General features: G+C 45.5%; 1 protein-coding gene across 3 annotated transcripts in view; it reads left to right on the forward strand.

The window, feature by feature from the left end:
• Positions 1-18,920, forward strand: part of s39ab (Zinc transporter SLC39A11) — a 143,007-nt gene extending 124,087 nt beyond the window's left edge. For 2 of the 3 annotated variants that reach the window (XM_082970352.1, NM_001173736.1), the window contains 4 exons: positions 3,371-3,440; positions 14,838-14,936; positions 15,930-16,088; positions 16,942-18,920. In XM_082970352.1, coding sequence (XP_082826478.1) covers positions 3,371-3,440; positions 14,838-14,936; positions 15,930-16,088; positions 16,942-17,020 — 407 coding nt within the window. In that variant the 3' untranslated portion in view covers positions 17,021-18,920. Of the gene's footprint in view, positions 1-3,370; positions 3,441-14,837; positions 14,937-15,929; positions 16,089-16,447; positions 16,594-16,941 lie in introns of all 3 variants that reach the window. The other variant, XM_014178910.3, reaches the window with a different exon arrangement.
• The last annotated feature ends 285 nt before the right edge of the window (positions 18,921-19,205 follow it).

The raw sequence follows: 19,205 nt of genomic DNA on the forward strand, positions 1-19,205 counted from the left end.
TGGAGAACAAACTGGATGAGCTCCGTTCGAGATTATCCTATCAACGGGACCTAAAAGACTAATCGTCTATGTTTCTCAGAGGTGTGGCTGACCTGAAAATAGTTGTCAAGCAATGATTAACAACCAATTTGACAGAGCTTGAAGAATATTGAAAATAATAATGGGAAAATGTTGCACAATCCAGGTGTGGAAAGCTTTTAGAGACTTAGCCAGAAAGTCTCACAGCTGTAATCACGGCCAAAGGTGCTTCTACATAGTATTGTCTCAGGGGTGTGAACAATTACAGTTGAAGTCGGAACTTTAAATGCACCTTAGCCAAATACATTTAAACTCAGTTTTTCACAATTCCTTACATTTAATCCTAGTAAAAATTCCCTGTTTTAGGTCAGTTAGGATCACCACTTTATTTTAAGAATGTGAAATGTCAGAATAATAGTAGAGAGAATGATTTATTTCAGCTTGTATTTCTTTCACCACATTCACACTGGGTCACAAGTTTACATACACTCAATTAGTATTTGGTAGCATTGCCTTTAAATTGTTTAACTTGGGTCAAACATTTCGGGTAGCCTTCCACAAGCTTCCCACAATAAATTGGGTGAATTTTGGCACATTCCTCCTGACAGAGCTGGTGTAACTGAGTCAGGTTTGTAGGCCTCCTTGCTCGCACACACTTTTTCAGTTCTGCCCACACATTTTCTATGAGATTGAGGTCAGCGCTTTGTGATGACCACTCCAATACCTTGACTTTGTTGTCCTTAAGCCATTTTACCACAACTTTGGAAGTATGCTTGGGGTCATTGTCCATTTGGAAGACCCATTAGCGACCAAGCTTTAACTTCCTGACTGATGTCTTGAGATGTTGCTTCAATATATCCACATATTTTTCCTCCCTCATGATGCCATCTATTTTGTGAAGTGCACCAGTCCCTCCTGCAGCAAAGCACCCCCACAACATGATGCTGCCACCCCCGTGTTTCACGGTTGGGATGGTGTTCTTTGGCTTGCAAGCCTCCCCCTTTTTCCTCCGAATATAACGATGGTCATTATGGCCAAACAGTTCTATTTTTGTTTCATCAGACCAGAGGACATTTCTCCAAAAAGTACGATCTTTGTCCCCATGTGCAGTTGCAAACCGTAGTCTGGCTTTTTTATGGCGGTTTTGGAGCAGTGGCTTCTTCCTTGCTGAGCACCCTTTCAGGTTATGTCGATATAGGACTCGTTTTACTGTGGATGTAGATACTTTTGTACCTGTTTCCTGCAGCATCTTCACAAGGTCCTTTTCTGTTATTCTGGGATTGATTTGCACTTTTTGCACCAAAGTACATTCATCTCTAGGAGACAGAACGTCTCTCATTCCTGAGCGGTATGACGGCTGCGTGGTCCCATGGTGTTTATACTTGCGTACTATTGTTTGTACAGATGAACGTGGTACCTTCAGGCATTTTGAAATTGCTCCCAATGATGAACCAGTCTTGTGGAGGTCTACATTTTTTTTCTGAGGTCTTTCCTGATTTCTTTTGATTTTCCCATGATGTCAAGCAAAGAAGAACTGAGTTTGAAGGTAGGCCTTGAAATACATCCACAGGTACACCTCCAATTGACTCAAATGATGTCAATTAGCCTATCAGAAGCTTCTATAGGCATGACATCATTTTCTGGAATTTTCCAAGCTGTTTAAAGGCACAGTCAACTTAGTGTATGTAACTTCTGACCCACTGGAATTGTGATACAGTGAATTATAAGTGAAATAATCTGTCTGTAAACAATTGTTGGAAAAATTACTTGTGTCATGCACAAAGTAGATGTCCTAACCGACTTGCCAAAACTATATTTTGTTGACAATAAATTTGTTAAGTGGTTTAAAAACGAGTTTTAATGACGCCAACCTAAGTGTATGTAAACTTCCGACTTCAACTGTATGTAAATTAGGTATTTTAATTTCAATAAATGTGCAAAAATTTCAAAAAACATGTTTTCACTTTGTCATTATGGGTTATTGTGTGTCGATGTCTGACAAAATAATATTTTCATCCATTTTGAATTCATGCTGTAACACAACAAAACGTGGAATAAGTCAAGGGGTATGAATACTTTCTGAAATCACTGTACGTTACTCTGCTGTAGAAGTTAGCAGATTACTTAAATCTGGCCCCCACATGGGATAGACCACCTCCTTCGCCCCCTCAAACTCACCTCCTTGTCTATGCCACATCATTGTGAAGCTAGAGACTGACCCCCCCCACCACCACCCTCCTTCTAAACAGCACCCTTCCTAATGTCCCATACAGGAACAAATGAAGGTATTACTCCCTCTGCCGGAGTTTGTAATGGGCTCCTCCAGCACCGCCGAGACCTCAGCAGCCGATTGAGACAGATGGAGAGCGGGAGCTGAAATGGAGCTGCTATGGCTTCGACGTGCCCTGCTCATCTGAATACCCCATGTATTTCAACTTCCTCCTCCCCCTCTCATGTCAGAGCCCGGGGGAGACATAGGGACCGAATGGTTCTCGTTCTCTCTCTTTTTTCTAATTCACTTGTGTGACTTGTAAGAGTTATTTCTCTAAGACCGTGGGAAGGGCGAGGGAGGGAGAGAAAGATATGGCTTAGTTCTGTCTCGGCTGTTTTACCCACCCGTAAATCTACACAGGGGAGCTGTGTGTCAGCGTTCGTCCGTTGCACGTTCACTCATATTGAGAGAGAGTGAGAGGGATGAGTAATAGAGGAGGTGTACAGAGAGATGGGGAGCGAAACGGAAAGAGAGAAGATGGAAAGAGAAAAGGAGATGAAGATGCAGACTGTGAGGGAGGATTAAATAGAGATAACCCACTCGTCCATCGATCCACACCTCGAAGGCAGTAATGAGAAGTCGGAGATAAGTATGTAGTTCCTCTCACTAACACTAGATGGCAGAAGAGAACATGTAGCGTTTGAACCTTCACACATAAATGGGGACGACGTCGTGATGTGACAGCCCATGGTTTAGCCTATTTGAACTTGAGTGGTGCCGCGCAATAAATAATGGAGTCTCTTTCTGTCTGTCTTTCTTTCTTTCTCTCACTTACACACACACACACATTTGTTTTAGTATCCTTGCGGGGACCAAACAATTGATTCCCATTCAATATCCTATTTTCCCTAACCCTTAAACCTAACCTTAACCCCTAACCCTAATTCTGTTCTCATTTGTCCATTCGCTTTCAATCGCCTTCTCTCTCTCTCTCTCTCTCTCGCTCTCCCTTTCTCTTTCTCACTTCCCCCCCCCCCCCCCACACACACCCACACACACACACACACACACACACACACACACACACACACACATGTTGAACTTTAACCTCCATGGCTATGTGTTTTCGTTCTCTTGTAGAGGGCCTTGCTGTTGGTGTAGGGTTCGGAGCCATAGGAAAGACCTCATCGGCCACGTTCGAGAGTGCCAGGTAAGACAACATGTACCACTTATACAGGTGACCATATTACCCAGGCCCAATCCTACGCTGATCCGGCTATTACATTGATGACTATGACCACAGATATTGCCCCTATAGGATTTAGACACATCTGGTCGCTGGTTCAACCACGGTCAGATACCCCTGCATTAGATCTCGGTCATAACAGCCTGGGATTTGGGGAGTGTGTGCATGAGTAGATGTTTGTCTCTCTCTCTCTGTGTGTGTGTGTGTGTGTGTGTGTGTGTGTGTGTGTGTGTGTGTGTGTGTGTGTGTGTGTGTGTGTGTGTGTGTGTGTGTGTGTGTGTGTGTGTGTGTGTGTGTGTGTGTGTGTGTGTGTGTGTGTGTGTGGTGTGTGTGCGCGTGTGTGCGTGAGTGTGTGTGTGTGTGTGTGCGTGCGTGAGTGTGTGTGTGCGTGAGTGTGTGTGCGCGTGAGTGTGTGTGTCATAATCCTCCTCCACATACCATGTGGCTAGTAGACAGGAGCATCACTTGTTCCTTCCCGTGGGAAAGAACTGTTTACTCTGTGGGGATGAGGAGGACAGAACAGCACTCCTTTGTGCCTGGCTGCTCTAGTGTCTGGGCTGTGCACTCTGCTGTGTGCTGCTACCACCCAGTGGCCACCCTGGTAGTGCATGCCTAACTCATAAATAATGCATGGGCCGAAGAGGATGCTCAGACCTAGGGTTGCAATATTCCGGTAACTTACAGAAATCCCAGTTGGAAGATTCCCGGAATGAGGAAGGAATAAGCAGGAAATGTGAGTGAGCAAATGTATTTGTGTGTGTGCATGCATGCATGCGTCTGTCCGTCGGTTTGTTTGTGTCTGTGCATGGTTGTGTGTGTGTGTGTGTGTGTGTGTGTGTGTGTGTGTGTGTGTGTGTGTGTGTGTGTGTGTGTGTGTGTGTGTGTGTGTGTGTGTGTGTGTGTGTGTGTGTGTGTGTGTGTGTGTGTGTGTGTGTGTGTGTGTGTGTGTGCGTGTGTGTGAATGTTCCGATTGAGAGGCGGGAGGGAAGGCGAGGGGAGGGAGGCGAGCAGGAATCCTGAGGAATGTGTGGAGACCGCCCTCCAGATGTGGACCAGCCGCTGACAGCAAACCAGGGAGGAAGTTGAGGTGGAGGGCACATATACTAGCTCTCTCTCTCTACCTCTACCTCTCTCTCTCTCTCTCTTGCTCCATCACTTTTTCTCCCCTTTCCTCTCTTTCTCTCCGACTTTATGTTCTCTTTCTACCACTTTATCGCTCTCCATCTCTCTCTCTCCCCGTCTCTCTCTCTCTCTGTCTCTCACTCTCTCTCTCTCTCTCCCTCCTCCAGCTCCCAGTGAAAGCCTCTCTTGTCCTCTTTTCCTCTGGTAGCTGTGTTAGCTGTGCTACAGGTGCAGTCTCTTCTGGCTATTCTTGGCTCTGCCCAGGCCTCTCTCTCTCTCTCTCTTTGATGTGGTCTAGCAGGCCTGTTCACAGCAGGCAGAGTGGCTGCCGTGAGCAGGTCCTCTCCATGCCAGTGGCTTTGCCTTTTCCTGCTGCTGTATTACCGCAGGAGGTGCGTGTGTCGATTGTGTTGGCCTGTATGTGTGTGTGTGTGTGTGTGTGTGTGTTTGTGGGTGCATGTGTGTATGAGGAAGCAGGTGGTAGTCAGATAGTGAGTGAACAAGGAGGCCTCCTCAACCAAGCTGAGAATCCCCCCCCCCACACACACACTCCCCTCTTTACTTACTGTAGTATTGCAATGTTTTTTTTTTATCTGCGTTAACACGTGGAATGTTTTGGGGGACTGTAATGAAAGTCAAACTGTAGGAGTACATGTTTGTGTGATTGCCTGCAAATTGAGTCTAAAGTGTGCAGCCTCTCTGAGTGCATTCTGGTCATTAGTGTGAATAAGAAGAGAGCCTTTGTCACAGCGGCAGACCCAGTCAGTCACACACACACAGAGAGAGTGGTTGGGACCACAGCATTCCTGTGCTGTTGTTGGCTCAGTCCTCTGGGATCTGCTGAGCTCTGGCCCTCCTCAGCAGAGAACCCCTCTGAGCTGGGTGGGTTTGGCCCCACTGCTAGACCTCTCTGTCTCTCACACTCTCTCGCTCTCTCTCTCTGCTCTCTCTCTTTCTCTCCCTCTCTCTGTCTCTCACACTCTTGCTCTCTATCTCTCTCTCTATCTCTCTCTCTGCTCTCTCTCTCTTTCTCTCCCTCTCTGTCTCTCACACTCTCACTCTCTCTCTGTCTCTCTCAGTCTCTCTCACACACTCTCACTCTCTCTGCCCTCTCTCTCCCTCTCTCTCCCTCGACACACCAATCAATCACTAGGTATTGCTGTTTAATGTCTACATTTCTTTCCTTGTCAGTTTGCCTCTCTCGCCATATCTCTCCTATCTTTCTCACCCTATGTATTCTCTCTTTCTACATCGCTCACTCTCCTTCCTTCCCTCCCTCTTCTCCCCTTTTCCTCCAGTGTTATTGTCGCCTTCCGTTCAAGTCAATATTTTTTCATTCCTTTGGGTCTGTGTTGGCACAGAGTGTCTCGGTCTCAGGTGTGACTCCAGTCACGTAGCCATAGCTACCTGGCACTGTCCCAACACACCTATGGCACCTGGAGTATCCCAGAGAAATGTACACGGACCCCTCAGCTCTCTGTATTTAACTCGGGGAGCCACTCAGTGAAGACAGTATCATTGTCTTTGGTGTTTTGCTCTTTAGTTTTGGATTGGCCAGGGCAAGCTAGCATGTGGTATGTGATTAAATGGGCTGTTTTCAGACTAGAGTTTAGTCATATTGTGGCTGCCATAATGTGTTAATGAACCCAATGTTAAAAAGTATTTTTTTTCCCCCACATTGTCTGCTTCATATCATATGGATCTAGTTCAACTATTTAGCATCAGCTACGGAATCAATACCGAAATCATGCCTTACTGTAAAAACGTTGATATTACTGTAACTTTATAACGTTCAACTCTTGCTCTTCCTCTCCATCTCGGATTGTTAGCCGGAACGTTTTGCTGGCGCAGAGATAGAAACCATGGTGACTTGTTCGTTTGGAGGTGGCAGTGGTGGGCGGAGTTCGCAGTTTTGTCTCAGCTGATTGGACTGAATGGGCCCCTATGCCTTTACACTTATGCACGTACACACACACGCACACACACAGGTGGTGATGAGGGCCGGAGTGCAGCCAAGTCCTGCTGTTATTACAGATGTATATAGGAAGGAGGGAGGGCGGGCGGGAAAAGGGGGCTTGCTAGCCTAACGTGTGGTGTTTCACTCACTCACTAAGCCCTGGGCTCTCTTTCTCACACAACACAAGAGTAGTAGGGTCATGAAGTCAGCTTCCACTATGGCACTTGGGCTCTCTGAAAGCAGCTCACAGATGTTTTATACGCTGTAATTCTATGACACATTTGCACATGAATTCAACGGGACTTGTGTGTCTACCAGTAGATTGGGGATTGTAGGCAACTCAGTTGATCCTATTATTACTTTTGTCCTTTTTAGCATAGTCATACTATTCTATACTAGGTCCTGTGTGGCTCAGTTGGTAGAGCATGGTGTTTGCAACGCCAGGGTTGTGGGTTCGATTCCCACGGGGGACCAGTACGGAGAAAAAATGTATGAAATGTATGCATTCACTACTGTAAGTCGCTCTGGATAAGAGCGTCTGCTAAATGACTAAAATGTAAATGTTATTAAATCACAACAAATCTAGTCTAAATACTTTGGTCGCCTACACAGTTAGCAGGTGTTATGGTGGGTGTCACGAAATGCTTATGCTCTTGTTCCTATCAATCAGTGCCATAAATGTCAAACAAACACACAGTAATAAAACATTAAGAAATAGTAAAACAATTTAGTACAGCAGTAGATATATAACTAGTATATAAACATTATAAAAGTGGCCAGTGTTCAATGACTATGTACATAGGGCAGCAGTTCCTAAGGTGCAGGGTGGAGTACCCGGTGGTAGCCGGGTAGTGACTAAGGGACAGAGTAGAGTACTGGGCAGAGTAGTGTGCACAGGCTGTCTAGTTTAGGAGGCCGGCTGTTTAACGGTCTGATGACCTGGGGATAGGAGCTGTTTATCAGTCTTTCTGTCCCAGCTTTGATGCACCTGTGCTGTCTCTGCCTTCTAGATGGTAGTGGGGTGAACAGGCCGTGGCTCGGTTGGTTGTTGTCCTTGATGATCTTTTTGGCCTTTCTGTGGACTTCAAGAAACAGCAGAGGGAGCACCCCCCTATCCACATCGACGGGACGGCAGTGAAGGGGGAAAGCCTCAAGTTCCTCTGCGTACACGTCACTGACAAACTGAAATGGTACACCCACACAGACAGTGTGGTGAAGAAGGCGCAACAGCGCCTCTTCAACCTCAGGAGATTGAAGAAATGTGGCTGGGCACCTAAAACCCTCACAAACTTTTACAGATGCACAATCGAGAGCATCCTGTCGGGCTGTGTCACTGCCTGGTACGGCAACTGCGCCGCCCGCAACCGCAGGGCTCTCCAGAGGGTGATGCGGTCTGCCCAACGCATCACCGGGGGCAAACTACCTGCCCTCCAGGACACCTACAGAACCCGATGTCACATGAAGGCCATATAGATCATCAAGGACAACAACCACCCGAGCAACTGCCTGTTCACTCTGCTATCATCCAGAAGGCAAGGTCAGTACACGTGCATCAAAGCTGGTACCGAGAGACTGAAAAACAGCTTCTATCTCAAGGCCATCAGACTGTTAAATAGCCATTACTAGCACATTAGAGGCTGCTGCCCTATATACATAGACTTGAAATCACTGGCCACTTTAATAAATGGAACACCAGTCACTTTTATAATGTTTACATATTTTGCATTACTCATTTCATTTGTATATACTGTATTCTATACTATTCTACTGTATCTTAGTCTATGCCACTCTGACATTGCTCGTCCATATATTTATGTATTCTTAATTCCATTATTTTTCTTAGATGTGTGTGTATTGGGTATATGTTGTGAAATTGTTAGATATTAATTGCTAGATATTACTGCACTGTCGTAGCCAGAAACACAAGCATTTCGCCACACCCGCAATAGCATCTGCTTAACCCGTGTATGTGACCAATACAATTTGATTTGATTTGAGATGAGAACACAAAATCTTGTTCATAGTAATTGTCCTGTATGACTCAGTTGGTGGAGCATGGCCAAGATTGTGGGTTTGATTCTGGGGAACATCCACACATAGATATGTATGCACGTATGACTGTAAGTTGCATTGGATAAAATGTATGAATTCATACACCCAGTAAGGAGAAATGAATTACCTGCATTCTCTTTCTTCAGTTCTTCCACCTGGCCCTAGCTGGCTGCCACTCTTGTCTCCGTGTTCCACAGCTTCTTTCTCTACTCTGAAACAATGTCTCTCAGAACCACCGCGACATCTCTCAGCTTCAACACAAATTCTTTCAGCTTCTGCACCTCAGTTAATCAGTCATGTTCCGTGAGTGTGAGTTTGTTGGTCGTGTCAGTAGCTTTGGTTCCTCTGTTTTCTATCTCAACCTTCTCTCCCTGAGCCCATGCCCCAGACAGACAGAACAGCAACACTAGCAGAGCAACAGCACCCTTTCGTTCTGAAACGATCCCTTTCGTTCTGAAACGATGCCTGTTCAGATACGATGCGATTTATGAGCCTCAGTTCTCCTTCTTATAACACTGAGTGTACAAAACTTCAAAGGCTTCAAAATGATTCTTTAACCAGTCTCCTCCCCTTCATCTACACTGATTGAAGTGGATTTAACAAGTGACATCAATAAGGGACCATAGCTTTCACCTGGATTCACCTGGTCAGTCTATGTCATGGAAAGAGCAGGTGTTCTTAATGTTATGTATACTCAGTGTATATGTGTGTGTACTGTATGAATGCGCACACACATACACTGCATGTATGTGCACACACATATTTTGTACACTCAGTGTATGCACACATCCTAGGAAGCACTACATGAGACACGTCACACTTGTCCATGACGGAAAGTTTAAAAACTAAAACAAAAGATTTGAGAGAACATTTGATCAGATAAGTTTTTACCACGTAGCACGTCATTTCAACCGATGTTGTCTAAGACCGTGAGATGTCTGCAACTGCTGTTTAGGAAATCATCTCCTAATGTTTCGGCACAATTTGTAAATGTGTTTTCTTTTGTGGTAGAACTATCACAGCTGTTAACAATATGGTCCATATATGGTTTTATGTTTCTAATCTTTTTGTTGTTGTTGTTTGACCTGCACAGATAAAACTTTAATTGTGCGTTTTTCCTAGGTCTTTATTATGTCTCAAACACGGGGTAGTCTTTATGGAAACCATACATTACTGTACACCATTTCTCTCTTTAAGACATGGCCTTCATCCTGTCAGACCTTTATCTGCTTTCCATTAGTGATGTCATTGGTTAGTCACGGCAGTCGTAGATATGGCCATGCAATATTGAATTAATTACAGTCTTCATGGCAAGGATTCTTCATGGCAAGGAAGGGCAGGCCTCCTTCAAGGGTGTAACACAAGAGACCGAATCCCAGCAGGATGTGGGCATACATACATTATTAGTCAGTCACTGAATATGGATGAGTGTAGCAGCAGGGTTTAAGGTGTGTTTGTTTTCTTGTTCATTCTGGTGTGTTGGCGCTTACAGTGTCTCTTCTTCAGTAGAGTGTCTGATAAGGATGAAGCAGAGACACGAGAGAGAGAGTTGAACAGGTAGAAAGAGACACAAGGGGAAAAAGGAGGGTGGGAGAAGGAGAGGAGAATACCACAAGGCTCTTTCTTTTCAACTTCTCTGACACTTTTATGTGGAAAAAGGGGCCAAAGGCCATCAGACATATTTTCTTAGCTTCAAAAAATGTCTCTTTTCTCCTTTTTCGGTCGTCTGGTAGTTGGAGTTGTGTTTCACTGATTGCTACTGACATTCAGCGCATTCCTGACATAACAAAAACTAGCCTAAATGGTATGGGTTCCTCCACACGTGCAGACCTGCTCTCAATAGAGCCTTTCACTGCATCCCTCCATCCAGAGAGAGAGAGAGACGTCGAGGAAAAGAGGGTGAAGAGAGAGAGGAAGATGAAAAGAGAAGGAGAAACAGATGGAGAGATGGAAGGAAGGAGTGACTACAGAACCATTTGCGTGCCCTGCCCCCCAGAGATTATTATTATTGCATGTTCAGCCTATAGCCATGGGATTAGGAAAATGTGTGTGTAGTCTGAAGCATCCACAACTACCCATCACTCTTAACCACTAAAATGCACAGCAGTAGAATCCAATACAATCCCCATTCTCTACCATCCTGTAAAGTGGCCAGTCAGTATGAAACATATTTGTGTTTAGTTTGACAGACACTTCAATGGTTAGTTAGGGCTTCCTCTGTGCTGTTTGACACACATTGCTGACGGAGTGTGTGTGTGTGTGTGTGTGTGTGTGTGTGTGTGTGTGTGTGGTGTGCGTGCGTGTGCGTGCGTGCGTGCGTGCGTGCGTGCGTGCGTGCGTGCGTGCGTGCGTGCGTGCGTGCGTGCGTGCGCGCGCGCGCGTGTGTGTGTTTAGGGGTTGGCTTAGTGGGGGAAAGTGGAGCCGAAAGAGAGCCTTGAGCTCCATGGGCCCTCAGAGAGGAATGAGGGATGGAGTCTAAAAGAGGGTCAAAGGTGCCACGGAGGGCAGGAGAGGAGCGGAGATCAGGTGTTACAACCACACACCTAGCAGAGGAAGGCAGGCAGGGAGTGAGGGAAGGTAGGTTAAAAGCGTTGGGCCAGTAACCGAAAGGTCGCTGGTTTGAATACCCGAGCCGACTAGGTGACAAATCTGTCGATGTGCCCTTAAGCAAGGCACTTAACCATAATTGCTCTGGATAAGAGCGTCTGCTAAATGACAAAAATTGAAATGGTAGGAGCTCAAGACTGTTGGGTATCTGGTAGGAATGAAGAGAATCAATAGGATATGACTTGTTCTTTACTAATCCAGTGTTGTTAGTAAGTTATTTGAAATAGTCGCCAAGTCTAATGATTGCTAAACGTTACTACACAGAGATAGGCTAGCGATTAGCATGCTAACCAGCTCCTGTTTATTTCAGTACAGCTCAATACAGGTCGGTAGTGTCTCAGCAGTAAATCACTTGTTGAGCAAGCTAACGCCCTGCTAGCATCCTTTTGATGGGCTGCTAACGTGAGAGCCTGTGATGAAATCCCTCTGCTGAGAACAATGTGCCTTTCATGACATGTGATAGAAATCATAATGATGTGTGTGAGAGAGAACCCTTGAAAAAGAAAAGGAGGTCTGATGCAATAATTGAATAACCACCGTCTCGACAGCCAAGCTGTCTTCATCAGGGTTTAATGACAAACACTGCGGGTCACTAGTTTATATAGTTTGGAAGGACACACAGGTGTCTGTAATCATGGCCGGGTGTGGCTTGATGTCATTGGTTGATTTACAGATATAAATAAAACATAGAAAAAGCATCAATGGATAACATACGATCATAGATAGATACATAGATACAATTTGGCTACATAGGCATACAAACATTTACAATGAATAGCCGAAGAGAGAGTGAACCCTCCTCGCCAGTACCAGAAAGGCAAGGGAAAATGGTCTATAGGGTAGTGTCTGACATCAAGACAGACAGACGCATGCACGCACACACACAGGAGAGATGGTACTGTACATAAAGCACTGTCCTGATCGTAGGCCATTTTTCCATGTCATTACTGAGGACTGGACAGGCGTGGTTCCATCCGGTCTGGTCCTGTCCTGATACTGCAGCTAAACAAACAGAGCTGCCATGAAATGCTGCTGTAATGGGGAAATGTGGCTCACATTTATGAAATAGTACTGTATGAGGTGATGTTTCCTGCCAATACAGCTCCCATGTGATTACCAGTGAACCTAGAACTGGGTGACTGGGTTCACCTCAACCACACCAGAGGCACGGGTTCTCCTCACTCTGGACTTCTCCTTCTATTCTATCCCTTCTCTCTTTTTTTTCATTCTTTTCTGTCTCTCTCTTTGTCTGCTCTCTCACGCTGCCCAGATGTTTCGCTCTGACATCCCTCCTTCGTTCCAATACTCTAGCCTTCTCTTTGGTTTCTCCGGATTCTCCTTTTCTTCTCTCTCTCTCTCTCTGGATTCTCTCTCTCTCTCTTTGCCGGCCCAGATGACATCCCTGGCCGCGTCCTCAGAGTGTGTGCTGACCAGCTGGTGGACGTCTTCTCAGCATCCCAGAGCCCAAATGACTTCGCCCTGTCGCGCTCACCTTGATCATCATGAAGTGCTTGTGATGGCCCACATCAAGGCCAGCATGCCAGGCACACTGGACCCACTCCAATGGGCCTACCGCTCAAACAGATCCACGGAAGATGCCATTTCCATCGCTATTCACACGGCCGGAACACCTTTTTGAGAACGCTGTTCATTGACTACAGTTCAGCATTCAATGTTATTGTTCCCTCCAAGCTCGACAACAAGCTCAGAGCCCTGAGTCTGGACACCACCTTCTGCAACTGGATCCTGGACTTCCTGACAGGCAGACCACAGGCTGTGAGGATTGGCAAGAACAGCTCCTCCACACTCACTCTTAACACAGGGGCCCCCCAGGGGTGTGTCCTCAGTCCTCTGCTGTACTCCCTGTTCACCCACGAATGCGTGGTTTTGTACGACACCAACTCCATCCACAAAGGAGTTGATTGTTGACTTCAGTAAGCAGAGGAGGGAACATGACCCGATCCACATCAACGGGACTGCAGTAGAGAGTCACAAGTTTTCAGAAATTCGACATGCTGCCCCGGGTCCTCTCCAAATACTACCCCTGCACCATCGATAGCGTCCTGACCAGTTGCATCACGGCCTGGTACGGGAAGTGCTCCGTCCACGATCGCAAGGCCCTCCAGCGGGTGGTGAAGACGGCCCAGTACATCACTGGGATCGTGCTCCCACCCATCCCGGACATTTACTCGAAATGGTGCCTGAGGAAGTCCTGTAGCATCATCAAGGACACCACACACCCCAGCCACGAGATGTTCACTCCCTTACTGTTGAGCATGAGGTCTGATACCAACAGGCTCAGATACAGCTTCTATCTACAAGCCATTAGACTGTTGAACACTTCAACTGGACTGACAACCTGATCTGATTCTCCACATCGTGGCATACATGCACTCACTCATGCACACACCCTCACAGACATACACACACATACACATACACATTCATGCTACACACACATCACAACTGCTTCCTTCCTTCCTTCCATCTCTCTCTCTCTCTCTCTCTCTCTCTCTCTCTCTCTCTCTCTCTCTCATGCACTCCGTTTCCCTCTCTCTCTTCCAGGCTGTGGCAGCTGTAAACCTTACCGTGACTAGCTGTCATTAATCTTCCCTCTCTGGGGGCAGGCTCTTGACTCTGTGCCAGAGAATGGTTCACAGGGATCGAGGGAGGGACAGAGGGAAGGAAGAAACCCAAAAGAGAGCTTTCCTCTAAAACACACAAAGTCGTTCCCCCCCCAACACACTAATGTGTGGCGTTGCTGAGTTCCTTGCCCCCTGGGAACTGAAGCAGTCCAACTAGGATGCAGTGGAGTGTGAGCAGACAAACAAACACACTGGTTAACACCACTTATGAGCATGATGTTGAATTGCCACCCTGGCTGCTGATAGTGTGGACTGGGAGTGGGCTGTTATGCTCAGTTTATTGATGCTATGGAGAGCCTTGGATGGACACTTCTAAGCTCAACTTATTGTTTAACATCCATTTTCTGCTTGAACTCCCAACTCTTCACATCCAAGGCTCTCCTCATCTGTCTTGACATGCTGTCTCCTTAGCACTTGTTTCCATCTCATTTCATGTCCTGAGAATGAGTCCCTATCCGTGGTCTCTGTGGGTTTTGCTGTGATGATTTCCTCCGGTGGTGACTCATTCTCTGTGTAAAGTGACTGAGCACAACTGCCTTATAACTGACCCCGGAACTGGTTTCACACAGAAACTGCCAGCCGCAAAATAGCTGAGTTTTTCCATGCTATGTACTATATATCGTTCAGATACAGTTTCCTCCTAGCTAACCAACAAACCAACCCATCCACCCACCCACCAACCATACTTCACCAACCACACTTCACCCATCCACCAACCATAGTTCACCAACCACACTTTGTACCTCACTTAGTTATGATAAAATTCAAATTCCATTGAAGCAATGAGGTTCAAGTGAATGAAATGCTTCAAATGCAAACTCAAAGCTCTGAAATCTCTTCCACTTAGGCTTCTTAACCAATGTCAATGAAAGACCATTGATTAGGGTAGTGGTAATAAGAAATGTAATCTGTAAGGCCGTCCGACAAGAATCTTAAGAAGTGGTATCCTCTAAAGTGTTATCATCATGTGTTTTACAGAAACTTGGCCATTGGCATAGGTATCCAGAATTTCCCAGAGGGCCTTGCGGTGAGCCTCCCTCTGCGAGGCGCAGGGATGTCCACGTGGAAAGCCTTCTGGTGAGTAACACTTCTCTGTTGGACCATGTAGTACCTTTATATGGCCTACTCTGTTCATCTGCACCTCAACTCATACTCCGGGAATAGTTTTATCTTGGTTTGACAGCCAATGACTGAAGGAGCCAAAAAGGGCCCCTTGTAGGGGTGTGAACGTTTAAACGAAATTGGGATTGTTAACATTAAGGGGGAAAAAATGAAAAAATGTCTTTGCCGTGTTATAGACTGACTAGATGATAGGCTATAAAGGCCTGGGGAAAGTTGGGTAATATAAATAGAACCAGAGAGGAAGACGCAAACTTTAGGCATGCGAGACAAGACGCCGTGAGATACAGATTACCAAGACATATGCGCACCGTTCTTTCTGCCTGCCCCTCCTTTCTCTCCTTCCCTCGCACTGGCTCGCCTGCTCTTCCTCTTCGCTAATGATGAGTGTGTGTGTTCAGTCTTCGGTCTGTTGTGTGTAGAATATCCTAGCATATCCCTGCTTTATTGACGTTGCGAGACAAGAAATTGCGAGATACAGCGTTCCATTTCGAGATACAGCTTTTGATTACCGATAGATGAGCCGAGTGCACGGTTCTGACTCTCTGCCTGGTGGCCGACCTGCCTATACTGTGCCCTCTCTCTCTCCATCCCTCGCTAGCTCGCTAGGAAATATGTGTTTGTGCTCTCGGAAGTGTGGCAACTAATCAGTCTCCTCCATTCCAAAAATACAGAATCTTGGTGAAATACCAACGTTGCAATGTGGAATTGAGGTACGGTATCAGTAGTACAAGTGCAATGCTTAACCGACGCACCTTGAGACCCAAACCGTTGCTGACAGCAGCCGCATTGTGAATTCGAATGGAATTCTATGAATTTTTGTTTTAATGGAAAACCAATTTAAAAAATGGCAGTTTAAAAGTTAAGATCATTCTTTTTTTTTTGTCACATCCCTACCCCATAGGGTACTAACTAGGATTCTAACTAACTCCTCATTGTCTATTTCCTCAGGTATGGACAGCTCAGTGGTATGGTAGAACCAATCGCCGGGTTGCTAGGCGCCGTTGCCGTGGTGCTGGCGGAACCACTGTTGCCATACGCCCTGGCCTTTGCTGCCGGGGCCATGGTGTATGTGGTGGTTGATGACATCATCCCAGAGGCTCAACTCAGGTGGGTGGCCATGCAGACTGATGGAGGACATCGAGCGAGAGGAGGGATAGATGTTCTATTAACAGTGCCCTCCCATCGCTAAGCCCATGTCTTAGTCAAGGCTTAGCCCATGTCTAACCCTTTAGAAAACACTTGAACAAAGTGTCCTGGTAATACATGAACATACAACGAGAGGGTGATAGAAGAGAAGAGACAGAAAGCATAGAATATGGCCGAGAACAAAATAAATTCTTCTGTCTTATTTTTCACATTTTTCCCACCCTGGTTCCAACTCTTTGCTTGGTTGTTCATAGCGCTCCCATCTCTGTGACTGAGCCAGACTTGATCAATCGCTGTCTTTGTGTAATTGTGAGCCACAGGGAGGGAGAGTGGGAGAGGAGCAAAGACACGGTCCCCCTGGAATGTTCTGGTTTTCACAACCCTGGGCGTATTGTTTGCTTTAAAATTCAAGACGGGAAGCGAGCTGTCTTTTGGCTTGTCCTCTCTTCAACATCCAACATTTTGTGTGGGTAGACTGTCACTGTGAAGTGTGTGCCTGCTGGCCTGTTTATTGTGTGTGTGTGTGTGTGTGTGTGTGTGTGTGTGTGTGTGTGTGTGTGTGTGTGTGTGTGTGTGTGTGTGTGTGTGTGTGTGTGTGTGTGTGTGTGTGTGTGTGTGTGTGTGTGTGTGTGTGTGTGTGTGTCATTCTGTCTTTGTCTCTGTCTGTCCTCTATTTCTGTCTGTCTGCCTCTATTTCTGCCTGTCTATCAATCTTATCTTTCCAGACTTTATGTCTCAGTGTACTGTATATGACTGAAGTACTGTATAAATACACCAACATTGATTAACCCTGTCCATGTATATTGTCTTGAAGTGGGAACGGTAAGTTGGCTTCCTGGACCTCCATCCTGGGCTTTGTGGTGATGATGTCACTGGACGTTGGGCTGGGCTGAGGCTTCGCATGGAACACCGCTGATGTCACAGAATATGACAATCAGCAGACCTCGAAAGAAGAAAATTGACCAAATTTGCCTTTTCTCCAACTGCTTGCTTTTATTTTAGTTTATTATATGATTTTTTTATGTTGGAATTATATATTTTGTGCATTTCATCCAACGATCTGCATATCCATTGATTCTCATTTTACACCTAGTCGGCTCAGGGATTCAAACCAGCCACCTTTCAGTTACTGGCCCAAAGTTTTTAACTTCTAGGCTGCTGTCATGTGTGCTCCCTCTCCGGCCTCTAGGTCACCAGGCTGCTCGTTATGGCGATACACCTGTCACCATCGTTACGCTCACCTACCCGTCGTCAGACTCACCTGGACTCTGTTACTTCCTTAATTACCTTCCCTATATATGTCACTCCCTTTGGTTCCTTCCCCAGGCGTTATTGTTTCTGTTTCAGTTTCATGTCTGTGCGTTGTTCGTGTTTCTTGTTTTGTTTTATGTTTCGTTTATTGATTAAATCACTCACTCCCTGAACTTGCTTCCCGACTCTCAGCGCACATCGTCACAGCTGCTAGCCGCCCTGATTCTCGAAGAACATAACTTACAAATACCTCATGAGCTTAGTGCAACTGTCGTACCCTATCAGAACCCAAAATAATAATCTTGTTTTACTCCGATGTTTGTAAACAATTTAAATGTAAACAAGCACTGTATAGCCTCATAACATGGTTAAAACTATAATTTGGATATCATGGATGGTCAGTCTTTGTATCCATAGCTATGTTTATGAATTTGAGAGTGGTTACATTTCTCCAGCCTTAACCCTCAGCATTTTACCAAAGCAGTGGTGGGGTTGGAGCTTTGTTATTGTTTCAACTGCAGATTGCCCCTTTAGGAAGCTCAACCAAATCAATTTTTTTTCTTCTGAAAATGCAACAACAACAAAAAATTGATACTGGATCCTAATTATAAAATGTGACAATACTTGAAGTTTGATGTTTGTATGACTAGTTTAGATTGGAACTGAGACAGCCGTGTATGAAAAGTTGATATTTTGTTACGCCTCTAAGGGCTTATGCCATTTTGGCTCCAGCTGTGTCGACCACTACACAGTTGTACCTCAACGCTGTGTTTTGAAGGCTAGTTATGGTCACTGAAGGAAACACAGGGATCTGTGTCTACAGACATGTCACGAATAACCAGCCGAATGTGTTGGTTTGCCGGATCTTTGCTCAGACAAGAATGTACTGTAATATATTCAGAAATGGTGCACACCCTGATTCATTCAGGATGGCATGATGTTTTCATCTTCCACGAAGTAAACATTTAAATGACAGAGTGATTCGTAATGCATGGTCCACTGTGTGATACTGCCTTTGGATGAAGGGAATGGGAATAGCAACATTTTACAGCTAGCTTCTTTCTTTTGTCAATCTTAGCACACCTTTCCATTCTTATTGTATTGTTATTATAATATTGTGACATTCCGCTATTCTTACAGATGAAATGAAATGACTAATGTGAAGTTTGTGTGAGAAATCAGCTGTCACAGCTAGCCAAATGGAATGCTAGCTACATAACTCAAATGAAACCTCCTTTTTGCCTTTCCATTTTTTTTCCCCCATTCGTAAAATTTACTGTACTGCGTGAGGCAGGGGGGCTTTTAAACCCTTGGGACCAATTAGGATAAGGACTTCCCTTGTCCATGTGATCTCATTCATTGTGATCTAAAAGGCTAAACTGGTCCTAAATCAGTACTCCTACCCGGACACGCTTGATACAAACTGCCCCTTGTTGCCCTGCCTGACTCTGTTCTAGCGGGGGGGGGGACCATTCCCAAGGAAACGTGAGCGAGATGTGTTATTGATGGCGATGAGGATGCAATAAACCAATACTGCTTCCACTATGTGTGTTTTTTCTCTACGTTGTGAGTCAGTGGGGTCAACCCTGGTTCAGCCACTGCCCCACTGACTCGTGATTCACTGGAATGAATCACATACTGTACTGTAGACCTTTACTGTCATGCAGCTGTGCTCTTACTGTACACGGCCCAAGCCTAACTGGGAATACATGTCATAACTTGATTGTGTGGTGTAAATCATGCCTTTTTTTGCCATTGGGAGATTGGCATAACATTTAAAAAAAAAAAAACATCAACATATGCATAAAAACATGAGTTATACTCAGA

This window comes from Salmo salar, chromosome 28 (assembly GCF_965601325.2).
Source record: "Salmo salar chromosome 28, fSalSal1, whole genome shotgun sequence".
NCBI lineage: Eukaryota > Metazoa > Chordata > Actinopteri > Salmoniformes > Salmonidae > Salmo > Salmo salar.